Here is a 27,853-nt window from a genome sequence, read left to right as displayed (position 1 = left end):
ACGGTGATGGAACCATAACACGGTGATGGAGCCATAACACGGTGATGGAACCATAACACGGTGATGGAGCCATAACACGGTGATGGAACCATAACACGGTGATGGAACCATCACACGGCGATGGAACCATCACACGGCGATGGAACCATAACACCGTGATGGAACCATAACACGGTGATGGAACCATAACACGGTGATGGAACCATAACACCGTGATGGAACCATAACACGGCGATGGTACCATAACACGGCGATGGAACCATCACACGGTGATGGAACCATAACACCGTGATGGAACCATAACACGGCGATGGAACCATAACACCGTGATGGAACCATCACACGGTGATGGAACCATAACACCGTGATGGAACCATCACACGGTGATGGTAGGAGGCATCTTGGAGACAGTCTGAAGCAGGTCTAGACAAACACAGCTCATTGGCATTAAAGCTACAGGCACGCAAAATGGCGCCCCCTTTAAATGACGTCTCAAGTCCACGTCTTGGTCGTCAGAAAGGGTGAGGGGGGGGGTGATGTAGTGTGAAATAGTGACATGTTTTATAATCATATCAAACGCCACATAAGCGAAAGAGGACTTGTCTTGGATGTTGCGATCCCACGGTGCCTCCTCTATGATGACATGACACGCCATACGTCCACCGTCATGACACATGTGATTCACGTTCCAACCGCTAGATGGTGCTTGGACACAGGGTGCCGGTGTGAGGCACATTAGCTGAAGACAGGAAGTCCCTGTGTGTATGTATGTTGGCTAGTTGCAAGCTGGAATAAGTACAGCGAGTTCTGTTGTTGGTTTAATGTTGTTGGTCTGAATGTTTGACGGAAACATCGCAACCACGTGACAACTAACCCCAGCAGGAAGAGAATTGCGGAAGTGAGTCGCGTCGTCCACACGACTGCATTACCCACAATGCACCGTCACGGGTAAAGTTGCCGCACCTTCCACGGGAGGGGTTAGCTACCGCTTTCCCGGTCATCCCCACCACTCAGCGGGGAAGAAGCCGCCGGCAGACGGCCAGCTAAGCGAGCGTCAAGGGAGAAGCGAAGTTCCGGCGTCGATCACCGTCGCGAAAGGCGGCCAGTCTCGCCTCACCGGATCCTTCCCGGCGGCTTGCGGCGGCAGCAACAGGGCGCCAGAGCCGAGCGAGATGTCAGCGGCGGCTCCGACCTCCAGCCTCGAAGGGAATTACCGACGAACCGCCACGCCGAGTCCCACCGCCGGCGCCGGCAGCAGCAGCAGCGGGAGAGGATGCGAATGGTGACCGGGCGGAGGAGTCAGCCCCAACGGAGAGGATGTAGCGGCACCGCGGTATTTCTTGCGCCTCCAACTAACGTTAGAAGAGTAGTAGAGGGTAGATAGCCGAGGAGCTAGCTGCTTCACTAACATTCATGACATAAAGTTGCTCCCGGAGTGTGGAAGCCGAGCCGGGGGAGGAGTTGGACATCAAGATGCTACGAAGAAGACTCAACCGACTGGTATGTGTGCCTGACACCCCCGCACGCCCCCCCCCCCACACACGCACCACTCACACATGGCTAGCTTATGTCTGCTCGGTTCCGACCCAAACTGGCCCGCCGGCGTGATTGGAACCATTTGTTGCAGCTGTTGGGTTCACTCGGCCGGATGTGAGCCCTGCAGGCTGGCTAACTGCTAGGGAAGTTCCCCCGGTCAGGAAGTCACGACACACTTCCTTCGGTCACACACGGGATGGCTTGGCACCGTCCACACGTCAAACATCAAACATCCTAACATGATGCATGTCTGCCATCTCCCACGATCAGAGCGGCTCCTTCATGCGCAACCGCCCTGCATCATCCGGAGAACCGTTCCTAATGTAAATACCGGAAGTACTGCTTTGCAGCTCCACAGGTTGGAATCCTTCTACAGTGCTTTCCATTTGCATAAACGCTACCGTACACCAACGCAGCATCTCCATCAACAAGCCAAGTCAGGCGTGTACAACATAAAGCGTACTTTGGGTTGACCAGGAAGTTCTTACATCTTGGGCTAAATTTGCAACTCAAACCACAACACGAAAAACAAACGCAGTCAAGTCGCCCAACAAATACTTTACAGCACTCAAACGCTGTTTTCCTTTTGGCCAAGGTTTCAGCCATGGCTCCATAGTTTTCCAGGAGAGAAAACACAGAATGGGAAGTGTAAATGCCTCCTATTAAATCGTCTTCTTAATGAGCACCCCCCCCCCCAGTAAACATACTGTACAAATGGCTGTGAAAGACGTTTATATAAGATGTATAATGCCTCAAGTCTTGTCTCGTACTTTCAAGCCAAATGTGTTCCTTCATAGTAGTCATCAGTGAAATGATTACTGCAAAGAACAGAACTGGAGGTGGGCGTCCATCTGTCTCCTCCATACTTGCTACGATGAACATCCAGCAGCAACTCGACTTTTTGTATCGACTACTGTTTGGATGAAGAATATACGGTACCAAGTCCAGCGTCGTTTGTTTACTCTGCTTTACACACGGCTGCAGTTGAAAGTCCTGACAAGCAGGTGTGTGGACTTGAAGTGGCAAACCTGTGTAGACATGTTGAAACTGACACGCATCTTGTTTGTTCCCACGTTGCTGGAGGAAAGCAACCGGGATGTGCGTGGTTAGCATTAGCATGTTGTGTTGCAGTCATGGAGTCCAAGATGGAAGCCGCCGGTTGGATGCTTCACGTGGTGTGCTGAAGTGCAGCGTTGGACTTTTCATTGCTTTCGCTTTTGGGACGTGAATTGCCGGTCCCGTGCCGCCCCGTGCCGTCCCGTGCCGTGATCAGTCAGGCGAGTTGTTAGTGGAGACGCTAAGCTTCCTCCTCCTCCTCCTCCTCCTCATCCTCCCATGCACCATAACCTGTTGGCACCACAAACCACAGCAGAGGCAGCGACTGAGGAGATGTCGTGTTTGACCCTCCTTCTGGTCTCTCTCGAGTCTTGCACGGTCAGCTGAATTTGCTCTCCCCCCCCCCCCCCCATCACGCTGAGCAGTAAATAACATTTTGTGCAGAGACCTCAGACATGGATGCACACACAGCGCTGTTATCTCAGCCTCGCCGCCGCCTAAATCACACCACCCTGCTGCCTACCCACGGGAAGGAGAAAAGGTGGGGGGGGGGCTGTGAGCGTGAGTCCTTCTACCAAAAAGCCACGGGGGGAGGAGTCACGTGTCTTCCTTAACTCTGCCTCCCTGATTCGCTCTTCCCCTGAAGCCCGTTTGGAAACATTTGGAAACATTTGGAGAGATGGCTTCAAGAACAAGCAAGACTCCATGTTTTTTTCTTCTCTTTTCACGAGGCCGTCGCCGGTGGGGGCGGGGGGAGCTCCAGAGGTTGTAATGCTCTGACAGGAATGCAAAATCTCCCACTTGCCTTTGATGTTGCTTGAAGCCCTTGAAGGCAGCACTGTGTTGTGGAGGAGGTGGCGTCTGGTGGAAAGGAGATCCACGGGAAGAACATGCTGCCTGCGTGGACAACGTCCAAGGTCAAACGCGATCCCATTGAGGAAATGGAACATAATAGATGGAAGTCGTGTGCTCCAACACCTAAATGCTTGGTCATGTGGAAACCGGTTTCTCCGTGTCGGTTTATTCCTGCTTGGCTGTGGTTGTTGGTTTCTCCTCAATCTCTCCATGTGCAGGCCAAAGCCACACAAAAACATCACAGGCCGTGACATGTAACCTAGAAGAGCTTACAGCGGCGGAATGGGCGGATGGCGCATTTCCCAGCATGCCTTGCTGTACTTAAATGATGTCCTTTGACTGTCATCTGCCTCTTTAAGGTTATGCTTGTGAATCTGATGGCTTCTAAAATACTTAAAAATGGCAAATGCCAGAGGCATGGTGCAGATCGCTGGAAGCACTTTGTTTCATGAGGTCTGTGGGCCGGAGGGAAGTCCCAGCGTGTACCAGATTTGGCCACATGGCCTCAGTTTGTGAGTTCTAGTGAAGCAGATAGGCAGATGGGTCCATAGGTCCAGCAACCTGTCGTACCAAGTGGAAGCTCCTAAGCTGGCATCTTCTGATATCGCCTTCACCCCCCCCCCCAACCCAGGTTTGAATTATGTATTCTCTGTCACCTTTGCAGCATGTCCGCTCCCAGATTTAGTGTAGCGCACGCAGACATTTGCATAGGGAAACGTTTTCGGTCATTAATGAGTTGCCACGGTTCATGCCCCGGGACCAACGTGTACGCCCTGGTGGCATCACAGCTCCCGTCCATGAAGATGTGCGAGGAGAGGCCAACGTGTGAAGAGAAGGCCTGTAGATGATGGATGGATGGCACTCTGATGCTCCTGGGAAGTTCCAGCAGTGGATAAGCGTCATTGGCCACGCTGTACGTACACGGCTAGGCCTGTAAAGTCCAATGCTAGCACTTCATCAACATGTCACATTATACCACGTCTGGCACCTCCTCCTCCGTCAGCAAGCCGAGGACGCCGTCCTTCTAACCTTTATCACCAGATTGCTGTCAGGAATAATCTTGGGCTGACATCTTTAGCCTCCTTTGGCGCCGAAGCGAAACATCTTCCTAGTATTTGTGACGTGTATCTGCTTTGACATGAAGTATTGTTGTGTAGCGCCAACCATGATCGTGTCCGTTTACCGCCATGTCAGCTGCTGCTGGACGTCACGTGACTGGCATGCTCCACCTTCTCCCGTGAGCACCTCGTCCCACCTGCCAGAAACACTTTACCGACTGATGAGACAACAGTCCTTGAGCCGAGTCATCTCTTTGAGGAGTTAAATTCCGAGTGCGTCTGAAGGCCACACGCACCCTGCAAGGCCCGACTGATTTATTAGCCCCTTTTTGATTAGGCACGATGCTCGCATATTGATGGACGTTTCTTCTTTCCTGGTCCACGTGGTGGCCTGCATCGGCTTCTTAGCTCATCTTCAACCAGCGGGAGCAAAATGGTGCGTTTAGAGACCCTTGAGATGCTAGGCAGATGCTGCAGTGATGAGATACAGTAGGAGTTACCCTTTACGCAACCCCTGGGTGGACCTCTCCAACTGCATGGGGAAACCTGGAAACATCTGCATTCAGTCAAGGTAGACTAGCATGATGGAAGGAACTCGTGGAATGATATCATCCGGTTTAAGGAACGGTACACACACTCCTGATCAGGATCTTAGGAACCGTTGGAAAATGTCAGGAATCTTGGATCTTCATGAGGTTCTAGGTAGAACTTTACAAACCTCAAAAGAAGAAAGTATTTGATCCCCACTGACCCCCAATGTGGAAAGAAATAAAATGGTGGCCTGATTGGCTTGCAGGCTGTTTTTGGATGGTGGCAGTCATCCATTTCCCTCTCAAAAGTGAGGTTGAATTCTCAGTTTGTTTGTCTGAATAATTCACACTTCTTCATTTATTTACAAGGATCTTGCACATGGTTCTTCTCGGGCTTGTGGCAGTCCAAATGCATCCTGGCCATCCGTACGCCGTCCCCGCTGTACAGTACATAGCTGCTCCGGTGTATCATGGCCCCCTAGGGACCCCCCCCCCCCCCCCACACGCACACGCACACGGACAGCCGACAATGATTATCTGGATGCTAACTTGGAAGCAGGCATGCGGTGTTACTCAGTCAACCATTGTGGTTTTTTTAAGGTCGTCATGGCGGATTGCGTTTGGTATGATTGACAGGTAGTCCTGTCCACAGATGACTGCCGATGAAGGGTATTCTTGTCTACATTATTCCGGGCCCGTTGTGTCATGAATGCAGTGATGATGTATGGCGTGTTGTTTTATATATATACATCAGGCTAGCCAGTGCATTCTTGCTAGCGCCCCGCCTCTCCCCACTGGCTAAAAAAGCAACTGAATGACCGACAGGAGGGTCCACATTGTTCATGCTGCTATAAGACCAACACGCCCAGGTGTTGAGACCGATGCACAGAGTGATCCCTCTTGTCATCCAGCCTGTTTGGTAGCGAGCGAGGCGCAAAACAAACACGCATGTTTTTAGTTTTGGTGCCCTTCATTGGTTTGATTGACAAGCAGGCACGGCACTTCCTGTTTTTAAATGTTCATAATAAATGCATGTTAAAGAAATGAATAATAGATAAAGAGCATTGATCATACGAAGTATGATTGTATAATGTATTAATAAATTCCAAGCAATAACTCCAATTTAGCATCAGTGATATCAGACAGATGCACCCTATTTGTTAAACTGCGTCATATTTGTACATTCATATATTTGTCTGATGCTCAGCCTCTTCTCCAATTCCATATACCGATGTCCAAAACTGTCCTCAGCACTGTGCCAGCATCAAGTTGTTATTATTGTTGCCGTTCAGCCATTTTTGTTTCCAAGTCCTTGGCTATGAGGAGGAAAGTATCCGGTCCTTCATCTTTAGTAGCTGGATGTGGCGTTTTGTCGCACACAGAAATAGTACAGAGTGCGAGCACTCAGCTAGAAAAACCATCGTCCATTTATGGGCGCGCTACTTTCAATTCTCTTTAATTATAGATTACAGTGTGACCGGACTGCAGCTTCCACTTGGCTCACTTTTGGTCTTTAAAGCACAAACTGGAGATGTTCTCCCCCCAACGCCACCTCACCACTGGTGCAATGCTCCACCGGTATGATTTTGCTTGAGGTTCCTCTTCTTCCTGCGGCCACCTGCTGTGTTGTCACAAACATTGCCAAAGTCTGCCTGCCAACAACAGGTTGGTTGCACAAGCGGCCAGCAAACTGGCTTCGTTTTTTCACGAGACATCCAAACCACTGAAGAAGCAGCTCTGATCTCAAGCGTCCCCACCCCCCACCCCCCTCGCCGATTGTCGAGGGACTCGGCGCGATGTAGGCCAGTACCAGCCCACGATACAGAACACTTTGTGTCTGGTACAGCTGCGGGTATTCCAGCAGAACAATGAGCCTTTGCCTGACCACAGCGGCTCCCTAGGATGGGATCAGGCCCCTCGCTCCACCCTCACTCCACCCTCGCTCCACCGATATGGGCTCTTCATGCTGCTCCACTGGCCGCGTGTCGGGGGAACCAGGATGGAGGTAAATGGCGGCTAATGGCGGTGTCATTCTATCAAAAGAGTCTTTATTAATATTAATGTGGAGGACTTGAGAGGGAGAGTCTGTTCATTAAATTGCAATTACTTTCTGCTCACCTTGCATTGATCCGTTCAGCTGTCAAATGACATTTCAGAAGAGGTACTTTGGACCAGTACCAGGTCTACGCACACACACTAATGGAACCTTGAAGTTTAAGGGTGATTAATGACATTTCTAATATCTTTGGAAACATGACACTTAAAGGTGCCATCTTAAAGGTGTTGATGCTGAATTAGCCGGCCTGTCATGATGCGAGTTTGTTCTACAGAAAGAAGAACAAAAGTTTGTTCTACAGAAAGAAGAACAAAAGTTTGTTCTCCAGAAAGAAGAACAAAAGTTTGTTCTACAGAAAGAAGAACAAAAGTTTGTTCTCCAGAAAGAAGAACAAAAGTTTGTTCTACAGAAAGAAGAACAAAAGTTTGTTCTCCAGAAAGAAGAATAAAAGTTTGTTCTACAGAAAGAAGAACAAAAGTTTGTTCTACAGAAAGAAGAACAAAAGTTTGTTCTACAGAAAGAAGAACAAAAGTTTGTTCTACAGAAAGAAGAACAAAAGTTTGTTCTACAGAAAGAAGAACAAAAGTTTGTTCTACAGAAAGAAGAACAAAAGTTTGTTCTACAGAAAGAAGAACAAAAGTTTGTTCTACAGAAAGAAGAACAAAAGTTTGTTCTACAGAAAGAAGAACAAAAGTTTGTTCTACAGAAAGAAGAACAAAGTATCACAAGGCTTCCATGTGCTGTGAAGTCTTAGCGCTATATTAAGTTTGCTTTGCACTGTCAAAGATAGCGAAGATAGCATCTCCAACATGTCGTCACTCGCTGCTCCTCTGGTCATTTGGTCCTGGCAATGGGACGCCACCTATCTAGGACCATGAGAACCATTAGTGTGGCCTGAGAGGAACTACTAATTGGTAGGTGGACCAATGTGGTCATCTCTGATTTTGTTATTATTATTATTTTTCCAAACCAACAATGCTAACTTTCTGCTTGGCAAGACCGAACGATCCCCATTACTGGTTTACATGGAAGAGTGGTTTGTGCCAGCGAGGTGTACTGTATTCGGGCACATGCTCCGAGCAGCCGGTGTGATGCCATAGAAGTCTCTGGCAAACAAAGGTGTTGATCCCGCTGTAGTGGATTTTCCATGCCGCTTCTTTTACCTCCTGAAACGTTTAGATGGTTACTGCACCCCCAGGGTGTCTGGGGAGCACGCTACGCTAGCTGGGTCACACATGAGCCAAACCACCAGATGAGCAAGTGGAGATGCAAATGGTGGCCAGAAGGAAGTGGCAGCAACACCCTCTCTTCCTTGGGTGCGACACGCAACACATGGATCTCCACTGTGACTCACGTGTTAGCGTTGGCATGTTAGTTACGTGTGACCTCGTGCAAACACTCCCCACCCCTCCCTCGAAGAAAGCTGAGGTCTTCTTCATGTCGTAAGACTTCTCGGAAAGCTCAACATGATCATTTCCCAGATGCAGGAAGCTTGGCTCACACAAGCGTTGGATTGATTTGGACGTCTCCCTGGCTGTGAGGAGCACTTGAAGAGGAGTAGGAGGAGGAGGAGTAGGAGGAGGAGTAGGAGGAGGGTTGTTGTGGTGGAAAAGTGACAAACACTCACTGGAAACGTCGGCCTACTTTCATCCGTGGTGCTGACACACTTCCATGCTGACGAGATGCCATCGTCTCAAGAAATAGGTTGCCTCCACTGGTTGAGTAGGATGAACGTGAACGTGAGATGGTAGAACAACAACTGGTGGCTGCTTGAATAGGATGAACATGAATATAAGATGGTAGAACAACAACTGGTGGCTGCTTGAATAGGATGAACGTGAACGTGAGATGGTAGAACAACAACTGGTGGCTGCTTGAATAGGATGAACGTGAACATGAGATGGTAGAACAACAACTGGTGGCTGCTTGAATAGGATGAACATGAATATAAGATGGTAGAACAACAACTGGTGGCTGCTTGAATAGGATGAACGTGAACGTGAGATGGTAGAACAACAACTGGTGGCTGCTTGAATAGGATGAACATGAATATAAGATGGTAGAACAACAACTGGTGGCTGCTTGAATAGGATGAACGTGAACGTGAGATGGTAGAACAACAACTGGTGGCTGCTTGAATAGGATGAACGTGAATATAAGATGGTAGAACAACAACTGGTGGCTGCTTGAATAGGATGAACGTGAACGTGAGATGGTAGAACAACAACTGGTGGCTGCTTGAATAGGATGAACATGAACGTAAGATGGTAGAACCTTCTGGTGGTGAACCTCCATCTTGTGTGTAGGCGCTGTGGCCTACACACAAGATGGAGGTCTTCCTGAGAAGTGAATGTTTAGCTGGGGACTTATGACAGGAAGTTGTCTTATCTGACCTACGATGATATCTGTATGATGTCATACTTCCTGCATATGGGTCCACCAATGACTGCTGAGATGTTATTGCTGCTCCCCTGTTGGATTCATTTTAGGTGAGACACAAGCACCAGCACCGGCTTTTATTGCAGCTTGGAATGAAAAGCCCTCATCAACACCTAGGCTGCTGCTGTGGCTACCACCCAGGGAAGATGAAACTCTAGCTGAACCTCTTGGCTCCCCCCTTGGTAGGGGGGGGGGGGGGGTACATTTATAGCAGCACATACCAGCACCAGTCTTGTTTACTCTTCTGTATTTACTCTATGTTGGGTGTAAAGGAAACTATGAGGGTGTTACTTCCTGTCTAGAGGGCTCTAATGATGTTAAAAAGCATGTTTAGATATGTCTAAATATGTCTCATATTTCCTCTTGTCTGCTGTATTGGGTAATGGGAGTGTAAAGGAAACTATAGGGGTGCTAGTTCATGTCTAGAGGGCTCTAATAATGCTCAAGTGTATTTAGAAGGCAGGAATTGTGTTCAATATGTCTCATATTTCCACGTGTACTATATTGGATAATGGGAGTGTAAAGATAGATAGTTAGACTGAGGCTGTAGGGGTGCTAGTTCATGTCTAGAGGGCTCTAATGTTGCTGAAGTGTATTTGGGAGGTGGTGAAACAAGACGACTAAAGTTGTATTGTTTGGCAATGACATGTCTGTTATGTCCCTGCTTCTAGAGCCCCCACGCCCCCCCACCCCCCATCTCCCAAAGCGTGTGTAATTAGAGTGAAGGCATCATCTGATGGAAAGTTTCAGGCTGACTCGATGTTCTAATGCACCATTAGTTCCTGACTTGAGCTCAATTAGGTGGCGCTTATTTGCTTTATTGATCTGATTGGTTTGGTGGCTGGTGCTCCTTCATCATGGAGCAGTCTACTTCTTGGTATTGGAGCAGTCTACCTCTTGGTATTGGAGCAGTCTACTTCTTGGTATTGGAGCAGTCTACTTGTTGGTATTGGAGCAGTCTACTTGTTGGTATTGGAGCAGTCTACTTGTTGGTATTGGAGCAGTCTACTTCTTGGTATTGGAGCAGTCTACTTGTTGGTATTGATGTGGTAGGACTTGGACAATGACCGGGTGGAATGACGTATAGCATCTAAGTATTTTTCATCTCATTGATGGCCATTTTAGTCACTAACCGTCGAGGCTCACTCTGCTGGTACCAGTAGTGGGAAAGGTAAACATCTGGGAAAAAAAGAGTATTTCATCGGGTGTTGATGAGCTTTTAGGGGTCCATTCTTTGTCAATGTCAGCCAAGGTCACAGCCAGCCTATTAAAACCCTGTCTGAGCCCTCAAAAGCCCACAAAGCCCTTTTGTTAGCACATACATGAACATGGCTGGAGGGCTAGCGCTCGTTCCAGGTGAACCTTGCTGCTGTGCTCGTGTCCCTCACAAAGCCGTAGTTGCGTTCAGAGAGGAAGAAGAGCAGCTGGGAGTGGAGGAGTGTGGGCGGTTCCTTTTTGTACTTCCTCTCTCTTACTCACCCCCCCCCGTCCGGTCCATCCGGTCCTGCAGAGTGCTAGATGAATGCGTTCCCAGCAAGATGCGGCCATGCTGTCGTGTAAGGAAACACGAAGCAAAGCTTGGATGTGTTGAATGAACGTGATCTTTCCACTTGGTGTTTGTCATGAAGGCTGACTGCATCATCTGAGGTTCCTCGGCGCCCACTCAACACCTCCGATTAGTCTGGCTTTTATCTAGAACTGGACCCTTGCAGCTCGCCATCCAGGTTGCTCTAATTCTCACACTTCCTGGCACTGGGCCATGATGCTCCTCGCTTGGTGGTAGATCTGGCCTCAACCCAGATGCTCCTCGCTACGGTTAGGGTTAGAAACTTGACTCTGAACCCCCAGCGTCACTCACTGTCCCCCCGCCACTCAGGTCCCCCAGGGAACACATTTATAGCAACACACACAAGCACGAGTCTTAAGTCTTCTTCACGAGTCTTCTTGCGCCTCCTGCTATGGCTACTATGTTGGGTAATAGGAATGTAAATGTGATTATAGGGGTGCTATTTCATGTCAAGAGGGCTCTAATAATACATGTTGTATGGGGCCAGTTAGCAGCCATGAAAGAGGGATTTCGGTCTTTAGTGTGGGTCCACGTGGTGTCAAATAGCCTTTTGTCTTTTATTTCACATCCAGACACTAATTTGCTTGCGTCCAATGAAAGTAGCGGACAGGGAAAATGCAGCAGAGTGGGACATCCCTGAGAAAATCCCTGGTTTGTTTCCATGACAGGAAGCTCCTAACCTGTGGAAGAGCGGCCACATCAAGCAGGCTGGTTTCTACAGCATGTTGTTGCTGCATGTCCTCCATCTTCATGTCCTCATCATCTCCAACCCCCGCCCTCTGTGCTCTGCCCCCCCCCAGCTGAAAGGCGAGGAACGAAGAGGAGACAGCAGGACCATCTACGTGGGTCATCGGCCACATTCCGCCAGCGAGCCTTTCATCCCGCCAAAGTTTTGTGACAACAGGATTGTGTCATCCAAGGTAAGACGCTTGTCACTCCCTCGCTGCTGCCCAACTGTGATGGTGTTTTTATCCAAGTGGAGACTGAGGGCACACAAAGTAGGCGTGTCCAGCAAGCACCTCCTGGAAATCAGTAGACTGACAGGCGTCCGCCTGCTGTCCATCATGTGTTGCCTTCAAGCTCTGCATTGGCCCGTCGCTGCCTTTTCTACTCCGACTTGCTCCATCCCTCCCCTTGCCTCCCCCTCCTCCATCTTTTCTCATTAAGCCCCCCCTCCCCTTTTTTTTTCTCTGGCAAAATGACACGGACTGTTGTGCTGTGGCAGCATTTCCACGGCTCCCTATGCTGAGTTACTGTCTTCATAAAGGCTGCCTTATTGCTTCCTATGCCTGGGGGGGTCCAGCGTCCCTCCAAATGAAACATGGAAGGAGAACTGATTAGCATCACCTGCAACACAAAGCTGAGCTGCGTTGTGTTTTCTTGTGTATTGTTTTTTATTGATGCTAAAATGGTGGAACCATAAGTGGTTCCACCATCAAGCATCAGCTTTCCATTTTCACGCCTTTTTGCTGTGTGTGTGTAAGTTCCACTGCATGGTACCTGCTTGGCTCCACAGCACTCTCCCACTGGCCTTGAACCCGCTGCTCTATCTGATGGCCTCTTTGTCCCCCCACAGTACACCGTGTGGAACTTTTTACCAAAGAACCTGTTTGAACAGTTCAGAAGAATCGCCAATTTCTACTTCCTCATCATCTTCCTGGTGCAGGTGAGCAATCCTTCATTCGTTAACCCCCCCCCCCCCCCCTTCCTACACACACACACACACACATACACACACGTGCCGTTTGCCGAGCTCTGTATGCCCTCGCTTTATGGATTTGGAATTCCATCATCACAATCCTCATGTAAGACCTGAATGCCTGGTGGGGCCTAGTGGGCCTAGTGGGCCTAGTGGGCCTAGTGGGCCTAGTGGGCCTAGCAAGGCGGCTATTCAGAGCTCCACAAAGCTCCAGCCTGAGACGTTGGTAGCCAGCGTGTGCTAAGCTAGTGGCTAGCCGGCTGTGGTGTCCCTACACCAGCAGGGTAGTTCTTGGGTTCTTCAGTGCTTCCTACAAGGCTTCATCCACGCAGTAGAACAGAGATTGGGATTGTGGCTCGTTGCCTTCCGTCCTCCTGATCCGATGCCAAGGAACGTCAGCAGTGCAGCCGTCTCCTCATTGTCGTCATGCTATGCTGCAGTGGTCCTCTCCTTCCTCATTGGCCCAACGAGCCAAGCCGTACCTAAACTAGGCGGGCTCTCCGGGCCGCAAAGGAAATTCCATGATTATCACGCAGCGTCCTTCTCCTGGCCTGGCGTTGTTGATGCAACACAACAGCCTGAGGTGTTTTCCAGCGATTGGACCCTAATGACATGGTGGGTGTGGGGGGGGCAGCCTGGTGTTTATAGATGCCGTGTGTGTTTACATGTTCCAGGGCGGATGCTGGAACTTGATGGGTGACTTTCCAGATAGCGTCAGCTGGCGTGATGACTGCTAGCGTTGTTGTTGTTTGACTGTGGGAGGGGTCATCAGGAGACTTGGTGTCTACCCCCAAGTTGTACTGCCATACCCGACTGCACATTCCTGTCTTTCTCCGCCCCATTAGACACCCAATGAGAACCACGATACCGCTTTTATTCCAACTGATACCATAACGTTGAGCTTCCCAGGACCGCCGCGGTCCCGATGAACAACACCTGGGGGATGTGGTCAAGTGTACCTGTTGATGTGTACTAATGAAGTATTGTGACTTGAGTACTACCAGGACAGCCGCAGTATAGAGGGGGAGGAGACACCAGCTGTGGCCCAGTAAGGTGCACTGTATTCGGGCACACGCTCCGAGCAGCCCAGCCGTTGTGCTGGCTTACTGTCGTTCTTCTCTCAGCCAACCTCTCCCCACGGCTCCTTTCATAACCACTCGCTTCTCTCCCACGCAGGGTACTAGCATATCAGAGGTACAGCCTGCCCCCCCCCACCCCACACACACAGATGGCAATGCGGGCGCTGCACCATCAAGCAAATGTCAAGCCTCTTCCTCGCTCTTTGATTCTCTTCCCTTTTGGTGTCTTTTCTTCCTCGTTTCTCTTTCCTCTCTCTATTAACACCCCCCCCCGCCCCCGCCCCCCCTGCAGCGCTGCGCTGCTAACGTCAGCAGCCAGGAAGCTCCTCTGTGTGATTCTGAGCGCCACAAATAGACACAGGCCGATAAAAAAGCACCACTCTCCTATAAATAGCCCTGCGTGTCTTTGCTGGAATTTGATCAAATGGGAATGGGAATGCGTGAGAGAATAGGGAATAGGCTCAGGAGAGGAAAGGAGGCGCTAGAACACGGATGGGGGGGGTGTAAAGTGAGGGGAAGATGTAGTGGTCCAACCTGGGACTGGGGGGGTTCCTTCTCGTCAGTCTCTCTCCCTGACATACTTCCTGACTGATGGAGATCCGTGCCGCTCTGATACTGTGCTGATACCACGCCACTACTGGTACTACTACACCATGATATTTTGTGTGTATTTCATGTTTGCAGTGTGCAAAGAGACAATACACCCCCCATACAGTGTGTATTTTGAGCAGTACTATAAATACTGCATTTCCAAGCGTGGTTGTCGTAGTGCTTTCACAGCAAGGTATAAAAGATGAAAGAAGAGTATTTGAGGACGTGGGAGAAAACAACATCCATCTTTTTATAGTCGGCGTCTGCCATCAAATGTCATCCTGGTGAATCCAACCAGACTGGACTTCTAAGGAGGCTTTGTAGCACCGTCTCGTCTCCACGCTGTGGTTTCACCATCTGGCTGCTGATGTCCTCACAAGCTTTGTGGTGGTTTAGAGATCTTCTCTGATCAGCCCAGCCTTCATCCCAAACACATGATGCTTCAGGAGGGGCCGTCTTGGGGAAAACTGATCCCTGCGGCCGTGGCCGCCCTCATTAGTGGCCCCGCTGATCCGACTGCCGGACCTGTTAGTAATGCTGGTACTGTACCGTACTTTACCGTACTTTACCGTACCGATGGCAGGGGCAGCAGGTCTTCTTCCCAGCTACTTTTTTAATTGGACTCATTTCTACGTTCCAGATTGTTCCCACTTAAGTCGGGGAAAGCTGGATCAGACATTCCGATGAATGCTTACAGAGGGCTGTTGGTGTGTGGGTCAGGTGGTACGCCTCAAACTGGGGGGGGGGGGGGGTCACAGTAACAGCCTTACTTCAATCAATGAAGTATCTAGAAGTAATTAGTGAAAGTGTATCAATGAAGTATCCAGAAGTAATTAGTGAAAGTGGATCAATGAAGTATCTAAGAAGTAATTGTACTTCAATCAATGAAGTATCCAGAAGTAATTAGTGAAAGTGTATCAATGAAGTATCCAGAAGTAATTAGTGAAAGTGGATCAATGAAGTATCTAAGAAGTAATTGTACTTCAATCAATGAAGTATCTCGAAGTAATTAGTGAAAGTGTATCAATGAAGTATCTAAGAAGTAATTGTACTTCAATCAATGAAGTATCTCGAAGTAATTAGTGAAAGTGTATCAATGAAGTATCTAAGAAGTAATTGTACTTCAATCAATGAAGTATGTCGAAGTAATGAGTGAAAGTGTAAGATGACTACTGCGAGATCTTGTACGGAGTCCTTCTGCTCATCAACGTGTTACTTCAGGATGATGCCTGACGCTCCTTGTGGTCTTCCCGGACAGGTGATAGTGGACACGCCCACCAGCCCAGTCACCAGTGGCCTACCTTTATGTTTTGTGATTACCGTGACAGCCATCAAGCAGGTAAGGAGCAGCAACTCTACGCCCCCCCCCCTTTTATGCCAGAACATGACTAATTCTCCTGGACTCTGGAATAATACACTTCTGGTGGATTCTGATTGGGGGGGGGGGGGGGGTGAATGGGCCTCCAGAGAACTCTTAGATGTATTGTTTAGGGATGGACTTTGGAGTTGGTCTCCTGCCGGGCCTTTGAAATGCACAACAGTGGGCGGACTTCCTCATGTAAACACACGGATAGAGAAGGGCTGCCTTTTCACTTATGTCAGAAGTACCGGGTACCACATTAATACTACCAGCCGGTCCCAAAGTACACATTCAACTGGCAGAAACTCCCTTTAGCTTAGTTTAGCAGAGCATGCTAGTGTGTGTTAGCACCATGTTGTCTTAATCCAAAATGTATTTGATGAATATTTAGTTTTAGTTGGTAGATGTCTTTCATCCGCCCGGCATCACCGCCTCGGCTTGCAGTCCTTCCCTTCCCATCCGTATCCGTATCCGTATCCGTATCCGTATCCGTATCACCTGATGCACGCAGCTTGGGATGGAGGAGAAATCCAAGCCCACGTGACTCTGCCTCCCAACAGGGCTACGAGGACTGGCTGCGGCACAAAGCCGACAACGAGGTCAACAAGTACCCGGTGGTGGTGCTGGAAAGAGGTCGCAGGCTCCGGAAGGACAGCGAGAAGATCAAGGTACCTGACACCATCCTGGCCGGGCTGCGTGTCTCCTTGAGGCACCGCCATATGGGAATGGGAATGCTGGCGTATCACCATGGGGCGTGGAGGTTCCTTACCTTGGAGGTGCTTTGGTGTGCTTTGTGCAGGTGGGGGATGTTTTGCAGGTGAAGGAAGACGAGACCTTTCCCTGTGATCTGATCCTGCTCCAGTCCAGCAGAGACGACAACACCTGCTTTGTTACCACTGCTAGTCTGGATGGAGAGTCCAACCACAAAGTAAGTCCTGGAGGAGCCATGCTTGGATATTACTCTTATGATTATTATTCCCTATTACTCTGCTTTTGGATGTTCCTCCACATGTTCCTCCACATGTGTCTGTCATGTCTTGGGGTCTCTAATGATAATGATGTATGATGTAGAAGATTGTAAACAGTTTTCTAAACTGGAGGAAGCTGCCTTGTCATGGTGGGGGTGTGGAAGCCATGAAGCGCCATGAAGGAAGTGGTCTTGGTGGAACTACTGGCAAGTCTACTGGTCACCGTGTGCCCACGTTGTAACTGCTGGTTTTCTGCAGACGCATTACACGGTTCCAGACATCGAGGATCTGGAGTCCCTCAGTGCCACCATCGAGTGTGAGCAGCCCCAGCCCGACCTTTACAAGTAGGTGTTGATCCAGGGCTTGGCCTGAGCTTCCATGAAGGCTTCTACAGAACCCATGTGACCCATGTCTTCTCCGTGCTAGGTTCGTGGGCCGTATGCACATCTACAAAAGCAATCAGGAGCCTGCGGTGAGGTGAGAGCTCACTCAGGTCACCAGCTTCTCAAGTTAGCAAAGCTCAGGAACGTGCTAATTCTTGTCCTGATGGACGTCGGTGTGGTGCGTTTGTGTGCAGGTCTTTGGGCCCTGAGAACCTGTTGCTGAAAGGGGCGACCCTAAAGAACACTGAGAAGGTGTCGGGTAGGTTGCTATTGCGTCCCTCTTGTCCCTCACCAGCCAGACCAAGTGGTCATGTGGTTGCTTGTGGTTGTCCAGGTGTGGCCGTGTACACCGGCATGGAGACCAAGATGGCTCTCAACTATCAGGGCAAGTCTCAGAAGCGGTCAGCCGTGGAGAAGTGAGTTGGACGGGTGTGATGCGTACCTGCCTTGCCCACCTGTTGTCACTCACCGTGTGTGAACCCTGCAGGTCCATCAATGCCTTCCTGTTGGTTTACCTTTGCATACTGGTGAGCAAGGCACTGGTGTGCACCACACTCAAGTATGTCTGGCAAAACACGCCTGGCCAGGATGAGCCTTGGTACAACCAGAAAACCCAGAAAGAGAAGGACACCAACCTGGTGAGTCACGTAGCATGTAGCACTTAGCATTTAGCATTTAGCATTTATGAAAGGTGGAATTTCTCTCCACAGTACCTGAGGATGTTCACGGACTTCCTGTCCTTCATGGTGCTCTTCAACTTCATCATTCCCGTGTCCATGTATGTGACGGTTGAGATGCAGAAGTTTTTGGGATCCTTCTTCATCGGCTGGGACAAGGACTTTTTTGACCCAGAAATCCAGGAAGGGGCGCTGGTCAACACCTCCGACCTCAATGAGGAACTCGGACAGGTCAGACAGACCGTAGACCGGACTGCCATGAATGCTAACGAGGGTGCACGAAAATGATCAGAACCAATGAGGGTAACCCGGGGGGCGGACGCCCTCTCTCTAGTTAACTCATTCCATGCCAAAGACGTATTTCTACCTTTTTCTAAACCCCAATGCCCGACCCCAAAGACCCCCTCCAGTGTAAACCGTGAGGGGAGCCACCGGGTGTTCAAGCTGCGTTAAGGTTAAGCGGGACCTATGATGCTGATGTTGGCCCTTCCTATGGGGGTTTGGACTCCTGGAGAGCAGCGACACACCATAACCCACACACACAGCTTTCTAGATCTTCCACAATCTGCACCTATTCAGATGATTTCCAAAACACTCATTTTCATTTGGAAATTGCATCCACCCAAGACCCGCCTCCAGGCACGGCCACTCCGCTGGGATTGGTTGCACTCCCAGGACACTCCCAAGGCAGCAGAGCAGGGAGATAAGGAAGTGGCAGGGAGCCGGTATTGGCTGAAAGCGAGCGTTCCAAGCCATCCCTAACGTCTTCCAGGGCTCACTTCCAAATGCACAAACCTTGTGATGTGAAACGTTGGCACGGTTTGACACCAGAATCCAAGACGACGCAGTCATGACATGCTAACATGCTAACAGCAGTCTTCTGTCCCTGCGTTGTGGTGGCGGCCTGCAGGTGGAGTACGTGTTCACAGACAAGACGGGCACCCTCACTCAGAACAACATGGAGTTCATCGAGTGCTGCATCGACGGAATCCAGTACAAGCACCGCCGCCGGGACTCCCAGGTGGATGGATCGGATGTCACAGACGGGCCCGTGAGCGTAATGAAGCAAAAAGCTGGCAAGGTAGGCGTGGCGCCGTCGCCCCATCTGTTCTTCCAAAGCAAATCAATCAAGAACCCCAAAATAAATCTTGCGAGCCGCAACATATGGCTGCACGTACACTGCGGTCTACTCACTCGTGCGGTCTCTTCTGGTGTTGGTGCCCTGGTAACGCCCTGATAACGCCCTGATAACGCCCTGATAACGCCCTGATAACGCCCTGGTAATGCCCTGATAACGCTTTACACCCTCTTTTACCACCCCTGTGTTGATAAGACCGTGATTGGCCATAAATAGTCTGTACAGCTACTGTATATGATGGCCTTCTGTTGGGCTTGAAGCCCAGTACCAGAAGCCAGTACCAGAAGCCAGTACCAGACATGGGTTGTGTGTTTAGCGTGTTTATTCAAACATGCCAGCATTGCCTCAGTAAGCTAAGATTGTGCCGTGTGTGTAAAAAGGGTTCTTGCTGTACTAGTCGAGTCCTCTTTGTCCCATGAGGATCGTGAGGAGCTGTTTCTGCGCGCCCTCTGCCTGTGCCACACGGTCCAGGTGAAGGAGTCCCCTGAGCGGGGTCATCCACCAGAAACCAGACCGGCCGACCAGGTGGACTGCCTGCGAATACACGGAAACGGTCCGGAGCGACCCGGCGACCAGATGGGCTTCATCGCGTCCTCGCCGGACGAGGTGGCCCTGGTCAAGGGGGCCATGAGGCAAGGGGCCAGCCTCACATGGGGGCAGGTGATTAGGAGGTGGATGTGTTTTGATTTGTGGGGCTTTGTCTCCCCCTGCAGGTACGGGTTCACATTTCTGGGTCTGGAAAGTAAAGCCATGAAGATCCTCAACAGCAGCAATGAAATCGAAGTGTAAGTTCTTGGCTCCTCGTTCGTCTCTCGCCTAAACGCTCACCGATTTACCGACTTTTGGCCAACAGCTATGAGCTGCTTCACGTGCTGAACTTTGACCCCGTGAGAAGGAGAATGAGTGTCATTGTCAGATGCAAATCAGGTGAGGGCTTCCTTTTCTTTCCATTTACGGCTGATGGGATGGGGGTGCTCTGATGGGATGGGGGTGCTCTGATGGGATGGGGGTGCTCTGATGGGATGGGGGTGCTCTGATGGGATGCGGGTGCTCTGATGGGATGGGGGTGCTCTGATGGGATGCGGGTGCTCTGATGGGATGGGGGTGCTCTGATGGGATGGGGGTGCTCTGATGGGATGGGGGTGCTCTGCTTTTGTCTGATATGTTTATATGTACTGTATAGAATATATATAGGAGTGTAAAGGTGACTATAGGGATGTTATTTCATGTCTAGAGGTCTCTAGTGTAGGAACATGATTTTAGTGGCTAGTTAGTGTGGCTAGTAGTGGCTCATGGTGCTCTGGTGTGGAACCAATGAACCTCCAAGGAGGATTTACTGTACTTTGAATCTTCTCGTGAAGATAAAGCAGTAGGAAAGTCCTGATGTTGTGTTTGTGTGTCGTTCAGGTGATATTCTCCTCTTCTGCAAGGGAGCAGACTCCTCCATCTTCCCCCGTGTCAAGCCGGACGAAGTGGAAAGGATCCGTGTGCACGTGGACCGGAACGCAAAGGTGGGTCCTGACGGGGGAACTCCCAGGCATCCTGCAGGGGACTCAACCTGCGCCGCGTGTGTTGATGGTGCACAGGAGGGCTACAGGACGCTGTGTGTGGCTTACAAGCATCTCAGCAAGGAGGAGTACGCCCAGGCGGACGCGGGCCTGAGGGACGCCAGGCTGGCCCTGCAGGACAGAGAGGAGAAGCTGATGGCCGTTTATAACGAGGTGGAGACCGGCATGAGCCTCATCGGTGCCACTGCTGTGGAGGATCGGTGGGTGCCAACACACATCGTCTTATCTCCCATCCTGCTCCTCGTTGAAGCTGCCTTGGCAGGACACGTGGTTCTTTACGACGTTTGGAGTATAGTCAGCTCCAGGAAAGTAAAATTCCTGACAGCTTCCGACTTCCTACAAGCTAATAAACTGTGGAACGTTTGCAGCTCTAGGCTGCCCTCATTTCTGGACTCTGGAAGTCATCGCTATTTAATCCTAAGCTAAGCTAACCTGACCCTAGGCTAAGCTAAGCTGCACCCATTAAATAAAAAAGCAAACATTCATCTGTAGATGTTTCCACAGTAAACAGAAAGATGAAACAAACACTTCATAAAGACCACACGTCTTGTTGAATGGGTTTGGGATGGAACCCAGAACCTGGCCCAGCAAGGTGCACTGTGGTCGGACACTCTTTAGCATCTCCAGTGTGCCCCCCCCCCCTCCCCCCGGATATAGAGCAGGTGGAGCCACCTGGCATGGCCCAGCAAGGTGCACTGTGGTCGGTCACTGTTTTTGTGAGGCGATAGTGCCCTCTGGTGGTGACTTGGTGTAGATATCATCCAACAGGTGCAACAGGATGGTCATTCTACAGACATGGGGGCCCAGGTGGGGGCTCCACGCGTGCATTCATTCTTCCCAATCTTCTTTCAGGCTCCAGGAGGAAGCCGCGGAGACGATGGAGGCGCTGCAAGGGGCCGGCATCAAGATCTGGGTGTTGACGGGGGACAAGATGGAGACGGCCAAGTCCACCTGTCTGGCCTGTCGGCTGTTCCAGAGGAGCACGGAGCTGTTGGAGCTGACGGTGCGTGCTCTTGAAGGAGGAGGTCGGAAGCGTGAGGAGCGGCTGCACGAGCTCTTGCTGGAGTATCACAAGAAAGCCGTGCAGGAGGCGCCGCTCTTGGAGGCCGCCGGCAGTCGGTGTGTAGTGCCCCCCTCCCTCTGTACCGCTTGGCCTCCATTGCTGTCCTTGCGACATCATAGTTGTCTTAAGCAGGAGCTGGTCCCTCCCCGACCACGACTATGGTTTGATTATTGACGGAGCCACGCTGTCCATGGTGCTCAACTCCAGCGATTCCAACTCCAGCCACTACAGGAACCTCTTCCTCCAGATCTGTCAGAACTGCACCGCCGTGCTGTGCTGCCGCATGGCTCCGTTGCAGAAGGCCCAGGTTAGGGAATCATCATCCTTGCTACAGTGGATTCAAACGTAGTCCCGTGTTGTCCACTTGTTGATGAGCCGCTTTCTTCATGCGTCCCTTAGATCGTGAAACTAGTGAAGCACTCCAAGGGCAACCCCATCACCCTCTCCATCGGCGATGGCGCCAATGACGTCAGCATGATTTTGGAAGCTCACGTTGGCATCGGTAGGACATCTCGGTCTGACACATTCATGGCATTCATAGCGTGGATAAGCGGCATAGGAGATGGACGGGTGGACGGGTGGGGCCGGGCTGCCTCTTCAAGACCGGACTTGTCCATTTCAGGCATCAAGGGTAAAGAAGGTCGCCAGGCGGTGAGGAACAGCGACTACGCCATTCCCAAACTCAAACACCTGAAGAAGCTCCTGCTGGCACACGGACACCTCTACTACGTCCGCATCGCTCACCTGGTGCAGTACTTCTTCTACAAGGTAGGACGACGGCACGCCGTGGCGTCTCCCTCCGACCTCTAAAGTCTCCTCTCTTGGTCCGCAGAACCTTTGCTTCATCTTACCTCAGTTTTTGTACCAGTTCTTCTGTGGATATTCCCAGCAGGTGAGAAGGAACCCACACCACCGGCCCCTCAACTACCCTCTCTTCTTGTCCTTGCTTGTCATCTCCACTCTATGGAATATACTATGTACTATGTGCACTACTGTGTGGTATACTATATACTAAGTGGACCAGTATGTAGTATGTTGAGTAGTGTTCAGAGTGGACATCTTTCATTGGGGAAGAAGGTGTAGCTTGTCACACGGACAGGAAGTCCATCCATCCCTTTCCTAGTCGTAGTAGAGCGTAGTAGATTAGTATCTTATCCAGTAATGGCAGACAAATGTCAATAAAAAGCACCTAGTACTGTTAGCAGTATTTAGTACTAGAGATGAAAGACCAGGCCAAGCATGGTAGCGTCGTACCGCTACACCCTTAGCACTCGTGTGTGTGTTGTCCTCTCCATGATTAACCCGCAGTTGCCCCGCCCCCTTCCCCGCCTCTTTTCCCTTGCCCCCCCAGCCCCTCTTTGATGCAGCCTATCTGACGATGTACAACATCTGCTTCACCTCCATGCCCATCCTGGCGTACAGCCTGTTGGAGCAGCACATCTGCATGGAGGCCCTGCTGAGCAACGCCCCCCTCTACAGGTAACCGTCCCGCCTCGGCCAATGGGAAGCCAGCATCGACATGCGGAAGCAACATGTGGACCGTTTGTCTTGTTAAGGGAGATCCACAAGAACGCCATGCTGCGATGGAGACCCTTCCTGTACTGGACCTTGCTGGGAGTCTTCCACGGCTTGGTCTTCTTCTTTGGTGTGCAGTGCCTCTTTAGGAACTCTGCCCTGCAGGATGACGGACAGGTTGGCTTTCTTTCCTCTTCCCTGGCCTGGGACATGTTGGAAAAACACATGGAATTAGAAGACGGCCAAACATCAAGCTAATGTTGGCCATCATGAAGACATGATGTCATACCGTCTTAGAAAGGAGACAACTCTGGTTGGCATTCAGGAGAACAACCAAACATCTCACAGGATCACAGGAATATCGTTTTACTAGCAGATCCCACATGTTGAAGAATAGAAAACCTAGCAGAACATAAAAGTTCTATGTTGACGTCTGTGTGTGTTTATGTTGACGTGATGCAGGTTTATGGAAACTGGGCTTACGGCACAATCATCTTCACTGTCCTGGTCTTCACTGTCACGCTAAAGGTGAATGCCCCCCCCCCCCCCCCCATTGTACAATATGTACACTGTATTATGATGGCTAATCCCCCCCGTCCCCCCCAGCTTGCTCTGGACACACGCCACTGGACATGGATCAACCACTTTGTCATATGGGGGTCTCTCGCTTTTTACATGCTCTTCAGCTTCTTCTGGGGAGGAATCATATGGTGAGTCAATGTGGGGGGGCCACGTGTGTCCGTGTTCCCCAAAGCCTCTAAACGTGTTCTCTGCTCTCCTGCAGGCCCTTCCTTCGCCAGCAGCGTCTGTATTTTGTGTTTGCCACCATGCTGAGCTCCGTGTCGGCCTGGCTGGTGGTCATCCTGCTGGTGGTGCTCAGCCTGCTGCCCGAGATCCTTCTGGCCGTGTTGCACAAGCCCCGCGACCCCCTGGCTCAGCAGGTACATTCTGCTTCTCAACACCAGGTCATACTTCTGACCTCTAATGTCGATTTAGCTGGAGGTGGGAAGGCTCATGACATGACTACTACCAGGAGAACCAGAGTATAGAGGGGGAGGAGCCGCCTGTCGTGGCCCAGCAAGGTGCACTGTATTCGGGCAGAGCATTTGGTACAGCTAGCATGTGAAATGTTTTCAGCTTCCTAAAGTAAACCTTAGTTTCCATCAACTGGTCTTGACTCACCTTCCCTCCTAAAAGCGCTTCAGCACTTTAACACCTTTTCCTCTCTCTCTCTCTCTCTCTCTCTCTCATTGTCTGTGCTGTCGCTTCCTCCCTGGACCCCCACCTCCCGAAAAGATGAAGCACCGCCTTCCTTCCTCGGGGACTTCTACTATCTTCATGCTGTCGCAGACCGCTAGCACTCACAGCTTCTCATGGACTGACTGAGGTCTTTCTTTCCTTCTTTGTTAGCCCTTGTTCTTTCTCCCATGTATCCCCCTCCTGCTCTTTCCCGCTCTCCTCTCCTCTCCCACCTGCCCCGGCTAGTACCTTTATGCATTAAGGGGGGGGCAGAGTCCCAGCTTCCTCTGCATGTGCAAGCAGCTCACACTGACATGGCCCAGCATCCTCGAACTCCACATGAGGCTCAAGTCAAAGCCCCTTCTGCCCGCCCAGTGGGGGGGGACTGTGCTGTATCATGCATATGTGTGTTGATACAGAGTTTGGGGGGGGGGGTGCTGTCATGATGAACGCTCTGGGAAGCGACAGGTTGGCGTCTTCCCTCAGTGTAGCATAGAAAGGAGATGATGACCTGTTGGTGCTGTCATCACATGACACACATGAACATGTGGGGGGGGCTTAGTTACGTCTATGGTTCTTCTTCCAGAAGAAGCCGTTTGAGTCGAGTGTGGGGGGGCTCCCTTCCCCCCGGTCGTCGGCCAGGCCCCTGCTCATGAGAAGCTTCTCAGACGAGGCCAGTACTGTGGTCTAAACAAGGTACCAGGCCGCCTCCAGGCCGTAGACCCGCCTAGCTAATAGCTACCCCACCATGCTGGATCCTAACTCCTAGACTAGAGGGCACCCGGGTCAATCCCCCCCCCACCCATCCCAGTGTGTTGCTTTGTGTCTTTGCAAGCGGATATTGGTTGGCTGAAGAGATGCCCTTTTCTGTCCGTCCAATGATGGACTTTGACCCAAACTGGGGGGGGGGACTGTCTCGTACATTGTGGTGCTCCTTTCAGCCCCCCTTTAGACGCCTGCAGCCGCTATGCCGCTACGCATGTGCCTTGCTAAATCAGTGCTGTGATGCTGGTGAATGTTGTCATGTGTGCATGTTTCCCCCATGACCTTTAACCTCAGACAGAATGCTGCCGTAATGCATTGAATAGAGGGGCAATGGAAACATCACATGACCAAAGTCGTGTCCCGACTCATCTTGTTTTTCGCATCTCATTTCCGTGAACTAGTCGGAAATGAGATGTCACTCAAGTCATTTCTGCAGCTGTGATTATGTCGTTATCAGCTGCCTTTTTTCTCATCCTTTGCCTCCTTCCTGCTCTTTGCACATTTCTCTCTTGCATGAGTTTCTTGGAGGTGCCTTGCTATAATAACCAGGACCCGTGCTATTGGTTAGCCAAAAATCAAATGATGAAAAAGCTCCCATTTTCCTTTGTGGCCGTGTGCGGGATCCACTGTACTCGGGTAGTTGGATCTACAGTCAGTGTGAGCCCCCCTCCCCCTGTAGACTTCTAGTGCATCTGTTGGCGTCCCTGCCTTCCTCCCATCCGCTCATTCCCACCAATCAGGAGCCTTTCCTGACTGGCTTCAGCCAAGTGTGATGTTTGCACCTTCTCCCTCCGCCAGGATGCAGACGTGGTGACCGTCTCCTACATGCAGCTCTTGGCGCGCCACTGAAGAGCAGGAAAGACTCGCGGCGACCGTGGCGGCCACATTCAGGGTTCCATGCCAGTCAGGTCAGACGTGCCTGATCGTCACGGAGGAGGCCGAGCAGCTGCTCCGACTCCGGCTTTTTTCCCCCGTCCCAATGACGCTCCTTCCTCACGGCCCACGCATGCCTGCACAGCCGTGCCCCGCATTGTTCCATTTTTCCATATCTACTCAGATGACGGACATGTACTCTGTCTTTTACACAGCTGCCTTCTATCAAGCTACCGTCCACTCGCGCTGCATGAGGAGAACGTAGTTCTTACAGGAAAGGTCCACTCTGACCATCATCCACAGTCCTCTTCTCTTTTCCGTGCCTCCTAAAGACACACTTTTTACCTCTTTGTATACCTTTAGAAGGCACAGAAAAGAGAAATGTGTCTTCATGTCTGACATCAGGATTGTGGAAGATGGACAACATTCCAAAGCAAAGTGCACTGTTCCTTTAAGACACCGTGCCAGTCCAAGGTCTGTTAAATTGTTCTATTTGTGTTTCCATTTTTGAAAGTTTAACATTCAGTCTGATTTGTGTGAGAACCAAACACAAAGCTTGTGATAGCCACTTCCCCCTTGTGGGCCAAAAACGAGCTCCCAACTATCTGTGTTGCTTGTCGGTTTTCAAAACCAAATGTCCCTGTGCTCAGTGGAGCGTCGGAGCATCCCTGGTTTCATCTTATGGTTTATGTCACATAAAGCTCATGGATGCTAAGTACAAAAACGTGTGTGAACGAGACACCAATGTTTGTGTGGATATTTCACCTGTGGCCACTTTACCTGTGATCTCGTAAGAATGTATTGGCAGCTTTACTCACAGCGCCGGTCAAAGGTTTGGAGACGTTCCCTCATTCAATAGCACCACAACGTGTCCCTAAACTTTTGACTTGGTGCTGGCCATATGTCATTTAAGTTGGAGTACTCCGCCATCACGACAGACTTCAAACCCTGTACGGTGTATTTGACTGCGTGAGACGGGGTGGGTAAGCTGCGGCCCCCGGACCTTGCATGGCACATGAGAGCCTTTCATCTGGCCCACCGTGCAATTCCAAACCAAACCAGACCTCAGGAGTTCTTTGATAGTCCAACATAGTCTCAATACGGCACCAGTCAAACGTTTTGATACGCCTTCTCGCTTGCTAGCATGAACATGTCTCCAAACTTGGGACCGGTCTATGGTCTATTGCTAAAGATTAGTTAGCCGTATTTTCATATAAGAGTATTTGGTCTGGCCTGTTGCTGCGGCTCGTTCTACGACGTTCCTGTGAGAATAAATGCTTGGAGCACTCCTGCACTATTGATGAAGCTAAACCACCAAGGCAAAAGGTGCACAGTACCACATACACACCATGCACTAAAGGGTATCTGTGGATCCTCTTATTATTATTATTATTATTATTTAGCTGAAGATGCGTGTCATATCCTATCATACGAGGCCAACTGAGGCACTTCCTGTGTTGCTTTACATACATTCCATTCAATCATGAAAGACGCCTACATGGTGGACACGTTTATGTTGGCTGGTGGTCCTCCCCCGCCCAAGAAAGGATGTGACCTCCAGACGCCATGGTTCTCCAGCCTTTAAGCGGGCGGCATCAGTGATGCTTCCTGGAGTCAACGTCACAGAGTGGATTGTATTTCTAACCTTTTCCAGTCACTTTTTCTATGTACCAAAAAGCAAAAGGGTTCTTGTCCCGGTTCCTCTTTGGGACACGCTACCGTCTCAAGACCCTTTTTTTGACTCGCCAGCCTCTAAGCTGAATGTACTGAAATTCTATTTCTATTTAAAGTTTCTGTAATAATAAAAAGCATTTTCAAGAAAGTGAGAGCTTAGCTGC

The 27,853-nt window shown here is 50.4% G+C and overlaps 1 protein-coding gene across 6 annotated transcripts; it reads left to right on the top strand.

The window, feature by feature from the left end:
* The first annotated feature begins 862 nt into the window (after positions 1–862).
* atp11c (ATPase phospholipid transporting 11C (ATP11C blood group)) lies at positions 863–27,841 on the top strand. 6 transcript variants are annotated; one of them, XM_078788404.1, is made up of 30 exons: positions 863–1,500; positions 11,898–12,017; positions 12,674–12,763; positions 15,725–15,805; positions 16,387–16,494; positions 16,626–16,754; positions 17,053–17,138; positions 17,221–17,271; positions 17,372–17,436; positions 17,512–17,593; positions 17,665–17,815; positions 17,888–18,085; positions 18,765–18,935; positions 19,413–19,624; positions 19,706–19,777; positions 19,846–19,919; positions 20,400–20,503; positions 20,579–20,760; positions 21,413–21,679; positions 21,753–21,930; positions 22,023–22,125; positions 22,246–22,391; positions 22,456–22,515; positions 22,975–23,102; positions 23,180–23,315; positions 23,601–23,666; positions 23,745–23,848; positions 23,923–24,079; positions 24,964–25,073; positions 25,941–27,841. In XM_078788404.1, exons 1-29 carry the CDS (start codon positions 1,474–1,476, stop codon positions 25,066–25,068), a joined length of 3,453 nt encoding a protein of 1,150 aa, XP_078644530.1. In that variant the 5' UTR covers positions 863–1,473; the 3' UTR covers positions 25,069–25,073; positions 25,941–27,841. The 6 variants fall into 6 exon arrangements, with proteins under 6 accessions (XP_078644530.1, XP_078644531.1, XP_057911294.2 ...); XM_078788405.1 differs by lacking the exon at positions 863–1,500 and adding an exon at positions 6,793–7,040; XM_058055311.2 differs by lacking the exons at positions 863–1,500; positions 24,964–25,073 and adding exons at positions 7,003–7,040; positions 24,435–24,525.
* The last annotated feature ends 12 nt before the right edge of the window (positions 27,842–27,853 follow it).

This window comes from Doryrhamphus excisus, linkage group LG23 (assembly GCF_037039965.1).
Source record: "Doryrhamphus excisus strain RoL-2023G ecotype Guam linkage group LG23, RoL_Dexc_Guam_v1.1, whole genome shotgun sequence".
NCBI lineage: Eukaryota > Metazoa > Chordata > Actinopteri > Syngnathiformes > Syngnathidae > Doryrhamphus > Doryrhamphus excisus.
The sequence above is the reverse complement of the archived record's forward strand: the minus strand, read 5'-3'. Positions and strand labels throughout refer to the sequence as shown.